Source organism: Agelaius tricolor, unplaced genomic scaffold, assembly GCF_023055355.1.
Source record: "Agelaius tricolor isolate 1412-34295 unplaced genomic scaffold, bAgeTri1.0.p SCAF_10, whole genome shotgun sequence".
Taxonomy (NCBI): domain Eukaryota; kingdom Metazoa; phylum Chordata; class Aves; order Passeriformes; family Icteridae; genus Agelaius; species Agelaius tricolor.
In genome coordinates this window covers 21,844,327-21,856,403 of record NW_027269270.1, presented here as the reverse complement: position 1 = coordinate 21,856,403, position 12,077 = coordinate 21,844,327, and the positions used below count along the sequence as shown (strand labels likewise).

The window sequence follows — 12,077 nt, the reverse complement described above, 5'->3', positions numbered from 1 at the left end:
GTTTTGGCATGTGCTTTCAAGCAGGTGTTTGGAAAGACCTCTTGGGAGAAGACAACTACACACCTCACAAAGCCCAATGTAGGAGGCTGCTAACACATGTGCTTCCAAGCTCTGCCTCATTTTGGGTGCCAATTTCCCATCTACTTTGTCTTCCAGCCTGCTGCCAAGCTTGTACTGATGGAAATACAGAGCTGATTGGTGTCACAGTGTGTTTGCCCTGCTTTGTTTATATGTGAAAAATTCAGTTCATAATTCCTCAGTTTGCAGTTAGCACCCACTTTTATGTATCATCCCAGGCAAAGAATAGGTAATGATTGCAAAGTTAATTCTATTTTTCTGTAGAAAAATCTGCTTCATGTATCCATTTCAATAAAGCTATTGGGCTAGATCCCAGATGGCTATGGTATTCATCTTTCCACCAGGCATTTATCCAAAGTCTTACCCTGTGGGTAAAGAGGGAGAAAGGCCAAGTAATCTTGCTACTTTTACATTTAAGCCATTTACATTTGCGCAGAGATGCCATAAGCAGCTGGGTCTCAGCTGTAACTCTCTGGGTAATACATTCCTTCTTGTAAAAAACCAGGAAAGCCATTTTCCTTGCTGCCTTGTAAAGGCATTGAGTGAAGCTAAGCACAAAGCAGACCATTCATTGCTCCTTCCCAGGAGTGTGCTTACTTAATTCAGGCTTGGTTTGGGGGGAATTAACCAAAGAAGGAGTGAGCAGAGGAATGAGTGAGAACCTCACTGACACTGAGGTGGGACACACTTTGGTGTGAATGAGATTACAGCTGATCGCTCTGGATCCTGAGTCCTCTGAGATGTCACATATTTATTATTTATACCCAGAGACTGGAATTCCATACAATAGAAATAAACAATTAATTACAGCCTTTTTTTTTTTCATGCTTTTACAAGCAAAGTACCTCAAATCTTTATCCAGGCTAACAAAGCCCCAGTGCCCCAGATGAAGTTGGTTAGTCAGATTTGATGATTACCAATGAGGTAGCTCTGTTCACACTTGCAAAGGAAAAAGGAAATGTGGATTAAGGTTTGTTTCAGGAATGATTAACCAGTTTTCCTTTGAATGGTGGAAACAGCTCTGAAGAAATCTGGCAGCATGAAGGTGTGAGGTGGAAATGTTTGGGTCTATTGTTTATGTGTTTTGCCAGAGAGCTAAAAGCCCCCATTTATGTCAGACTGAGAGCTAAAGGATAGGAATATCACAGATGGAGTTTCATGGTTATAGGTGTCTTTAGCTTTACTCAGACTTTGTAAGGAAATGGGATACTGCTACCTGGGCTGGGCATACAAACCTGCAATCAGAGGTTCCCAGTTCTGGCCTAAATTGGGTTTCCCTAAGTAATGTCTGCAATTACAGCTCTAGCTGCAAGAGCTTGGACCAAAGCCTGGGATTCAGCTTTCTTGTCAAATCTAGGAGTCAGAGAGAAGGGGTTTATGTCAATATTCTGTTCCAGCAGTCAGGGCTGAGGTTTTACTTTCCAACCCCAGCATAAAAATAAAATGTTCATTGATCATGATGCCTTGCAAAATGCTTTTCTGCTGGTGTGTGAAAAGCTATTGCTGATTAAATTGATGAGTTCTTGTTTCTCTATTCTTCCCTTGTGTGTGTGTGCACATCTCCTGTCTTGTGCCTAGAATTCAAGCTATGCTGGAAATCAGCTGGAGTGGGGTTTGCCTGGTTGTGAGCCCAAGGGAGGGCTTTTGGACTAAGATAACATCAGGAATAATAATAATGATAGTAAGCAGCCTGATTTCCTTGGCTGATTAATCTGAAATCTCCTTAGAGACATTCAGGAAGACAATGCAAGATTTTCTCTGGCAGTAGCTGACTGGGGTTTTTTGTCTACAGGTTTCCCCTAAAATGTTTGTCACATTGCCAAGCTGTTCTGTTCCTTTGATATGCAAAGTGCTTTGAAGAGAGAATCCCTCAATTACCAGTATTCCCAAAGCATGGCAGTGTAGTAAGGAGGGAAAGGGGATTTTTGTCTTCAGACATCACTCAGTATAAAAAGGAAACACTTGTGTTTGTAGGGTCGTCTTCTGGTACAAGATTTTTGAAGTGTTCATGTAAGATTTACTCTTTTGTAGCTACACTAATATCCCCACTTGGAGCTCTGTTTTGAGAATAATTATAGATAATATATGAGTTTTGAGATATACCTAGGAGTGAAAGACACTGGTAAAGATACTCTCAAAGGATACAGGGAAGGTAATGCAGAACAAGAAGTACTAAATACAAGTGATGAAATACTTGCCATTCTCATATATCTCTAATGATTTCATAGCCAATGGGCACCAAGATATACCTGATATAGCATGTATTTTACTAGGACTTCTTAAAATCAGTGGGTTCCAGTTTGATCAAACAGCCTGGATGCAGTGTGGTTCAGAAATTCTCTCTGTTGTTAATGGTGGGACAAAGCTAGTGTTGTGCCAGTGTTTAATGAAACAAACCTGACCCACTGGTGATTCACGGGCAGAATGCAACTTTGGGATGCTCTGGGCAGCTGAAATCCCTGTTCCAGTGGTGAAGGGGAATGGCTGCTCCCCAGCAGGCTGTGTCCTGTGGGATTCTGAGGAGCCCTGGAGACAGCCTCTCTGGAAAGGTGTGCCGAGTTTGGCTGGGTTAGAGCTAATTTTCTTCACACCACCTGGTATGGGGATGTGTTTTGGGTTTGTGCTGAACATGGGATTGATAATATAGAGGTGTTTTTGTTATTGCTGAGCAGAGCTTACAGAGCCAAGGCCTGTTCTGCTTTTTGTATGGCCATGCTCCAATAGAGTTGGGGGTGACACAGCTGGGACAGCTGATCCCAGCTGACCAAAGAGGTATTCCAGACCATATAACATGATAGTATGTAGAGGGGAGAGGAGGAGGAGGAGGAAGAGGGACTGTTTGGAGTGATGGAGTGTGGATATTTGGCCATAGCCACCATTACATGTGCTGGGGCCCTGCCCTCCTGGAGATGGCTGAACACCTGCCTGCCCTGGGGAAGCAGTGAATTAATGCCTTGGTTTGCTTTGCTGGTGTGCATGGCTCTTGCTTTTCTTATTATACTCTCGTTACCTCAACCCACGAGTTTTCCAGCTTTAACCCTCCTGATTGTCTCTCCAGTGCTGCTGGTGGGGGACAAGTGAGCGCCTGTGGGGCTGGGCTGACAGCAGGGTTTACATCGGGATGGGGGGCCCGGGAGGTGCTGTAGGATAGAGCAGGGCAGAAGGGCCCCTGACACCTGCCCTGGACCCGCCTCTCCTCATGGACCTCAGTCACCTACCTCGGGCTTGTCCTGGGCTACGCTCCGCTCGAACTGCGGCTAAAATGACAGCCACGCCTGCGAGATGTGGCACTTGGAGGGAGGACTGCGGGGGGCACCCGACATCTCCCTTCCCTCTCCCATAGCCCGGCCGTGCCCACCTCAGCTTTCCTCTCAGCCGGTCCCGAACCGGCAGCGCCGGCAGCGGCCCCGCCCGAGCCCCCGTCCGCCGCTAGGCGGCGCTGCCCCCGCCGCGGAACGCGAGGCGCCGCCGCCGTGTTCCCGGGGGGACGCGGGGCGGGCGGAGCGCTGAGCGCGGCGCACCGCGTCCCGGCACGAGCGCCATGGCGCCCAGCGGCAAGGTGAGGGCAGGGGGCCCGCCGGGGGTACCGCCGGCTCCGGGCACCTACGGGCACCCATCCCTGGCTCCTGGCACCTACATGCACCCATCCCTGGCTCCGGGCACCCACGGGCACCCATTCCTGGCACAGCGTAACTCTTCCTGTGCTGGCCGCCGAGCCGCTGCCGGTGCAAAGCTGACATGGAATCAGTGTTTCTGCTTGCGCAGCAGTGACTGGCATTACTCTTGCTGGAGTAATGCTAGAACTGGTTTTGCTCTGTTGAAAATGCAGTTTGTATGTGTGGTGCGTTTAGGGGAACTTATTGGTGAAAGCTGTGTTCAGGTCTCTTGTGTTACGGAGCAGTTTAGTATCTGTTAAACGCAGCTTTATCTGTGCTGTTGTAGCCATCTCTGTCTTTGCTTTATTATAGTGCTTCAGCACCGAGAGATCAGAGATAAAGGCAGGCTTGTTTCACATCGCCCTTATCAGCACTGAGCAGGGCGGGTTGGTGTAGCTCAGGTGTGACAGGGCTGTCCTGCGGTCACACGTGCGGAGCTCCGGGCGAGTGTCGCTCAGGAGCCTGCATTGCCAGCAGCAGCTCTGCGTGCTCAGGTGGCGTGGCCAGGGGGTAATAACAGGTTAATAACAGCTGAAGAGAGACATAAAGGAGGGTTTTACCACAAGAGCTGTCCTCTTCCTGAAGGAAGATTCCACATACCTGAACGGGCACCCAGCCTGGGTTTGCTGCCTTCCAGAAGAGCATGTTGGCACTTGACACTTGATGGTGTGTTTTGTAAGCAAACAGCAGCTCTGCACTCCTGCACTTCTGTGGCTTCTCTGCTGTCATCCTGCCGTCTATGAAGCGTTTTTAGGGAGCACAGCACCAAGCCAAGGAGGGTCTGCAGCTGCTGCCGTGCGTAGATTCAGTAATTCCCCAGGCTGGAGGTGGGCACTGACAGGGCTCTTGTGAGAACACTGTGCAGCCTCTGGAACTGCCTCTGCTCCACTCTGAGCTTCTTCAGACCTGGCTGGCTCAGGCACTTATTCCCAGCTCCCAGGCAAGCCTGGTGAAGGCAGGGTGAGGAGTGGAGTGCTGAGACTGGGTGTAAGTAACCTGCTGGACAGAGCTTGTGGAGCTCTGCTGCTCAGCAGGAACTTGTAGTTGCTTGCAAGGCTGGGCTTGCAGGGCTTAGACCAGTGCCTTATCTTGCTGTTCATCCATTTTGCTTGTGTCCCTTGACAGATTTAGGATTATTGCCCACATCCTTTTGTCAGCTTAATTTCTTCTGGAATTGGCTATATTTTGTATTTTAAAATTAGTCAGCTGGCTCCAGCCTAGGTAATACCTGACTTTCCTGTGTTCAGGCAAACAATTTTTTTCAGGCAGTGTAATTTAATCCACTGGCAGCCCATCAAGGTTTTCATGTATATTTAGGGAACTTTGGTTTAATCCATGAGAATAAATTTGAGCTGGCCTTGGAAATGCAGGGCCTCATTTTGCTGAATTCCTCTTGCAACTACATTCATGTGGATGATTAATCAAGATAAGGGGAGTCTGTGAAAGAACTTTAGAGGAACTTAAGAGTCAAATGAGAAATTGCAAGAAACAGTTTTATTTATTTCTAATGTATAAATCAATTCATGGGCAGACTTGGGCAGTGTTTTGTATAGATCAGCTAAAGAGGTGATCAGAAATGCAAAAACTAGACTAATGTGAGGGATTTAAGCCCCTAAGTTGAAATTGGAATTCATCCTTGCAATTGTCAACTAAAATATCTGTTTAATTTCCTGGCACAGAAAAGCCCTTAGATCCCTAATACATTAATGAGATTGTACAGAAATTACATGCCCTTTACAGGTTATTGTGTAACATAGGATTTTTTTGTGTTTTCCACTGAAATGTCTGGAACACGGTACAGGATGAAATTATTTTCTTTTCAATGCAGTTATGCCAGTTCTGTCTTCCACCATTGTCTCTTATTAACAGTTAGTGTAAAAGAAACCACTTGTGATGTAGTTTGATTTTTGGGTTTTGTATGTACCCTTGTAAGTAATTATGCTTGTATTTTATTTTTTATTCTCACTCCTCCTTTCCAGGTGGCAGTAGTGCTGTGCCTGGATGTAGGCCTTACAATGAGCAGTTCTTCCCCTGGTGAAGAGTCTTCACTTGACCAAGCCAAGAAGATTATGACAAAGTTCGTGCGGAGACAGGTGTGTGTGACTTCATAAGTGTTAAAAACATCTGTGAAACATTTTCCTCATTTACTAATAATTGAAATAAATGAGGAATGAGTGAGAATTAGTTTCTGTTTATGCAGGAGTGACAGGGCTCTTTGTTTCAGCTGTATTTTTTGTGCATGAGATGTGATAGTTGGGTTGGTCACCATTTTTTCTTCAGGGCAGTAGAAGCGTTTAGGGAAAAGAATTGCTTTTCTCTTTCTCAAAAATATTTCAACACTTATTAATTGCCACACAGAAGACCCATTTTGAGGACTGAATCAACCAATTTTACTTGTTTTATCCCAGATAGCCTCTTGTAAATTTGTTAGTTTAATTATATCTAACTTTGTGATCTCACTGTAAGTTTACGTTTTGAGAGGATAGTAAATAAGTAAAAATTATAAGTAAAGTATAAGTAAAAACCAGTAAATCCATTATAATTGATGTTTCAAAATTAGTTCAGTTAGCTGTAATCTGCCTAACATAGTTATGTATGAATCTACGTGTGTTTTTATACCTGTTTTGTGTTCTCTGTATCTACAGGTTTTTGCTGAGAGTAAAGATGAAGTCGCTGTAGTTCTGTTTGGCACTAATGGCACTAGAAATGGCCTTGCCAGTGAGGATCAATACCAAAACATTACTGTACATAGATCACTAATGCTGCCAGATTTTGATCTGCTGGAAGACATTCAAAATTTGATTAAAGCAGGCTCTGCACAAGCAGACTGTATCCTTTTGCTGAAGAGCACTTCTTGAACTGATTCAGTTACGTAGGAGACAGGAAGTCAGTGTTGTGAAATTGGGCTCAGCCTCCCAAGTTTTAACTACTATCAGAGTTGAGCTAATTTGTGGTTGTAAGTTTGTCCAAAAGCAGACTTAGCTGCTTTTTGACGTTCTTTTAGGCTAACAGATGTAGCCTTGGCCTTAAAAGGAATCATTGCTTTTATGAAGTGTTCTGTTAATTAGAGAGAAAAAAGATAGTAATATAATTTTAGGCTTCAAATAAGGCATGTATTTTTAAAATAGCATTACAGAACTTGGTTTATGCTTTTTAGTAAAAATGTTGTTTATGAAGTAAGTCAGCAGAAGTTCCAGAAACCAGACTGTCGTGGTTTCAGCCCAGCTGGCAGCTCAGCCGCACGCAGCTACTTGCTCATTCCTCCACCAGTTGGATGGGGAGAGAACTGAAAGGGTAAAAGGGAGAAAACTCGTGGGTTGAGATAAAGACAAGTTAATAGGGAAGTTAAAAGCTGTGCACACAAGCAGAGCAAAACAAGGAATTATTCACTGCTTCCCCAGGGCAGGTAGGTGTTCAGTCATCTCCAGGAGAGCAGGGCTCCATCAGACTTAACAGTTACCTGGGAAGACCAACACTCAAACTCTGAATATCCCCCTTTCCTCCTTCTTCCTGCCAGCTTTACATGTTGAGTGTGATGCCAGGTGTGGGATATCCCATTGGTCAGTTGAGACCAGCTCTCCCTGCTGTGTCTCCTCTCAACTTCTTGTGTCCCCCCAGCTTCCTCACTGGCAGGGTGGTACAAGAACCAGAAAAGGCCTTGGCTCTTTGCAAGCACTGCTCACCAACAACTACAATATCCCTATATTATCATCACTGTTTCCAGCACAATTTCAAGACACAGCCCCATGTCAGCTCCTGTGAAGAAAACTACCTCTACCCCAGAGAAAGCAGATTAGAGGTTTATCAGACTGATTTATTTATAAAGTATTTTGAACATCGCCAAATGTTACTCCCTGGTTTGAATGCCATTCATGTTTGACTGTGTTCTGCTCTTAGTTACATGTAAGGTGAAGAGTTTTAAAGGGTAATCTCTATAGCGTTCCTTCATGTGTTTCATTTACATTCAGTTCAGTCTCCTGTGTTGTCTCTCTCTGGCCATAAAATGATTGCTGTGAGCTCTGTCCAGGCAGTCAGAGCTGTTTCAGAAGTGTGCAGCCACTCAGCTGGCTCACACATTCCCAGTGGACATCGTGATGAAGTGCTTTCTGAAGAGATTGTCAGATGCAGGTGGTTCAAAGAAAAACGTCTGTGAGAAAATTATATATGTTGAAATTTTGTTGGTGGATTCAGAGTAACATTCTAAAAGTTAGATTGCCTCTTCATGGACTTGAGCCTCTCATTGGCAGTTGAGATTTTGGGATCTGAAGTAGTCTTTTTAGTGTTCCATTGGGTAGGTGGGGCAGAGACAAGATCACAATACACACAAGTTATGTAGGAGCCTCTTGCACATCAGTTATTTGAAAAGTTTTTATCTCAAAAAGAGTATTTCTTAACTAAAATGCATGTTTGTCAGTGTTTGAGAGGGAGTGAAAATGTAAAATTGTTTTCTACGAAAAACAACATTTGTTACTTGATTCAAATTCTGAGATTTTTCTTAATTTTGCCTAGTTCTAGATGCTATTATTGTGTGTATGGACTTGCTTCAGAAACAAACAATGTGAGTATGTAACCTGAGAGCTTATACAAAAGTCTGACTTTGCACTGATGTTTTCTTGTCACTCTTATGTTTACTGTATGTATAAACATGGGAAGTGCTTTCTGGGAAAAAAAAAAAAGCAAACATTAAACAGCACACCACAGAAGTTTGCCTCTAAACAATCCTCATGAGACATCTGACTTGTCCAGACAATTGGAGAGCTTTCTGAGGCAACTGGCAACTCTGTAGTAGAGCCATGAGAGCATTGCTACCATTATAGAAGGCACAAAGCCTTCCCTTTCTGTCACATTCCTTGTGTTCTGCTTTCAGAAACTGCTAATCTGGATGTTGAAATGCTTAGGAAAGGGCTACTGAATTGAAATGTGATGGCACATTTTAGAAAGAAAAAAGGAAAACAAAACTAGAAAGGTGAATTTGTTCAGCCTAGAAATTTAAAGACTGTTGGAGATGAAGTGGCTGTTTGTAAATATGCAGGCTGTGGAAATAAAGGTGCAATAGGAAAAAACACTCTAAGCTGAGAAAAAATGTTGACATCAGTGTTAGAAAGTTACCAGTGAGTGCACTGAGGCTGGCAAGGTGTTTCTAACACTCTGTGAAGTAATGGTTCAGGGAAAGGAAGGTAACTGCACTTCCTCTCAAACCAGGGTTTGATCATGTTTCTATAAAGGTTATATGATCTAACTGTGAGTGCAGAAGACTGGACTTGGTGATGCAATTTATATTTTCATGAATAAAGTGTAATCAGTGTGGAAGGCTGTATCCATTTAGTGATTAAAACTGTTGTGAATGGAAATTACTGTATTTATGCCATTATAGTCTTGAATAGCTATGGAACACTGGGTTTTGTTGTAGCTTGTATACACCAACCCCTTTGATATGGAGTTTGCCTTCATTTGAGAAAATACTATAGGGTAAAAATTCAAGAAAATCACTCTTGTATTTGATTATCCAGATCAAAACTGAATTCAGCCACTTCAACTGAATTTTGTTCTGTCGTTGTTCAACTGATATTTGTTCTGTCATTCAACCTTCCTGATCTGTACTGTTACCACTTCTTAGTATATTAAGTAGTCTTGAAAGTCCATCTTCTCCAATGAATCTACTGAATTAGATTACTAAAATGGAACCCCCACCAGCAACAGTAATTTAAAAGCATTTTCACAAGAACAGACTTACAGCTGCAAAGGAAATAATCAATCTAATCCATAAACAGCCTAACGTATTTTATTAGCATTTTATCCACATTGATGAAAATTGGCAGACTTCCATTCATTTTGGTGTAGTTAGTGATTTATACAGTCACAGGGCTAAAATCCTCAATTTTAAGGTAGGAGGGAGAAAGGGGACTCATGTAAACACTTAGGATGAACAATATAACCTATGATAGAACAACTTCTACCAAATAGGTTTATTTGCTTTATTTCATTTTACAAGTAAATTTCTTTGGTAAAAGTAATTACAAATATATTACTTTTGTTACTATTTTGTAAGGAAATTATTTTAAAATGGCCTTATAATATTTTCAATATCTGTAAATGTTTTTCTCTATTTTAAGAGGAAAGAAATATGAGAAGAGACACATTGAATTGTTTACAGACCTTAGCAGTCCTGTCAGTGAGGATCAGCTGGAAATTATCATTGCTAACTTAAAGAAAACAGAAACTTCGCTTCAGTTTTTGTAAGTATGAAGATGGCTGCTATGTACTATGCCATTTTTTTAAAGGGAAATTATTCTTTCTTAATTATTATCTTGAAATAGAAAGTACTTCTATCAATTATACGTACTTTGAATTCCACTTACGAGCCAAGTCCCCTTGGTTAAATAATGTGCAAATAAATGTTAAGGTGATGGCTTCTTCTCCCCTAAAGCTTATAGCTTAGAGCCAAAGTGTAAAATGGGAGACAAAAGAAAAATATAAGCAGAGAATTAGAATTAAGAAACAATAAGCCAAAATAGCCTCAGAAACAGTGATTTTGTCACAGCAACGGCCTAGATCCTTTTAGGTGATGACATTACTGGGAAGAAATAATGAGAGAGTGTTGCAGATATTAATAGCTTGATTCTGGTGTTAATAGAGGAGCAGGTCTGAAGAGAAGGGTTGTATTCACAATGATGGGCTTGGAAGATGGAAGCAATGTCTTATGTGTTAGAACAGGAATCCCTTGATTGTCATGCTGTAGATACAGGCATTGATCCAGATAATCAATAGTGGTGTTAAGGTCTGTATGTGATGGCAACTGGAAGTTGTTAGCCTTCTAGAGGAGTTTATTTAAAAGCAAAGCTTTATGTGGCTGTTGATAATAAATACTTTCACAGGAGAAAGTTAAAGCCCTAGTTTTACTTCTGACCATGTACTTTTACCTAGATCCAGCATTCTGTAAGGAACAATGTTGTGAACTTAATAATGAATTAATTTAAGCCATTTTCCAACCCATCTGGAAGAAAAGAGGGCTTAGGTAGGGAAATGTGACTGAAAGTCATGGTCTGATCCTCCACAAAAAAATCTTTGCCTTTGATTAGGAGAGGCTGGATACAAAAATATCAGGTTCTGTCTACACAGAAAAAGCAGTTCTGCTTCCAGTGTGACATGCCCCTCCTGGCTTACTTGAGCTGTTGTTGGCACTGGAGGCAGTAGAGGTGCATCACCATGAATCTGAGTACCTCTGCCAGTCAGAGTACATCTTTTGGAGCCCTGGTATTCAACTGCTTCTCTCTTGTCTATGAAGCAGAAATGAAATGTTGCTGTTACAGCATTGGCTGCAGGTTTGCACCCTGTCTCCCACCCACAGGAGCAAAGGATTATTTGATTTTTACTTGCACAAATGTAAAACGCTTGTTTAAAAAAAAGTCTTGCTAAACCTTTTATTATAAACTATGCTTGCATCTCTTATGTCCTGATCATAGACTAGGTTGTAACTTGCAGCAGAGAGTTGATTTTCCTCCCTGCTTCCAGGTGCCAAGCACATGCTGAGCACTGTGTAGTGTTGGGTATTACATACTTCTCATCACAGTAGTCTCTGGGTATTGTATAGTGAATGTAGCCTAACTTTACCTATCAGCTTTTTGATATTGCCATATCACCTTAAAAATACAGTTTCTATATTTTGTCAGTGGAATCTGCTTCCTAAAAAGGTACCAAACACTTTGCTGAAGCTTGATCTTTAATTTGGCTCTATGTGACACTGTTGTGCATAACGTTAACTCTGTTTATTATCTGTTGCTTCATGGATAAGTTTAGTGAGACTAATGAGGTGTAAGTATGGTAGAGATGTGTAGGCTGCTTTTTAAAAAACATAATACAACGCTAAAGTTACTTCACTTTGTAGAAATGTGGTAAAAGGTATCATGTGGTTCATTCAGAATTGGATCAGATGAAAAATCCGCAGGTGTTTTCTGGGGCACAGAGTTGAGGCTCTTACGCATTTTTCTCTACTGTGTTTGTTATATTTAGTTAACACTCTCCTATATTTTGAAGAACAGTAAAATCATTTTATCTATAACCCCTGGCTAAATTTTAAAATCTGAATCGTGAAGTGCAAGAAAAATGTGTCATCTTCAGTCAGAAATTCACCCAGTGTTGTAAGCTATTAAAATCTCAAAGAATAACATTTGTTCCAGAAATACCTAATAGCTCCACTGCAGAGAATGTCCTGCTTGCTGGCATTTTGAGCCAATACAGAGTCACAGGCCTGGAACAGCCTTTAACAAGTCATCTGGAGCAATCCTCTGCTTTAGACTGGGTCAGGTGGATGTCTGTCATTGCTGAGCAGTGTTTGTCTAACCT

General features: G+C 42.1%; 1 protein-coding gene across 2 annotated transcripts in view; it reads left to right on the top strand.

Annotated features, from left to right (window-relative positions):
* The first annotated feature begins 3,520 nt into the window (after positions 1–3,520).
* XRCC5 (X-ray repair cross complementing 5) overlaps positions 3,521–12,077 on the top strand; it is a 49,874-nt gene continuing 41,317 nt past the window's right edge. Inside the window, exons 1-5 of one of the 2 annotated variants that reach the window (XM_071435197.1) lie at positions 3,521–3,637; positions 5,714–5,827; positions 6,380–6,563; positions 8,244–8,292; positions 9,848–9,970. In XM_071435197.1, the coding sequence (XP_071291298.1) occupies positions 3,620–3,637; positions 5,714–5,827; positions 6,380–6,563; positions 8,244–8,292; positions 9,848–9,970 (488 nt within the window). In that variant the 5' untranslated portion in view covers positions 3,521–3,619. The remainder of the gene's footprint in view (positions 3,638–5,713; positions 5,828–6,379; positions 6,564–8,243; positions 8,293–9,847; positions 9,971–12,077) is intronic. The other variant, XM_071435196.1, reaches the window with a different exon arrangement.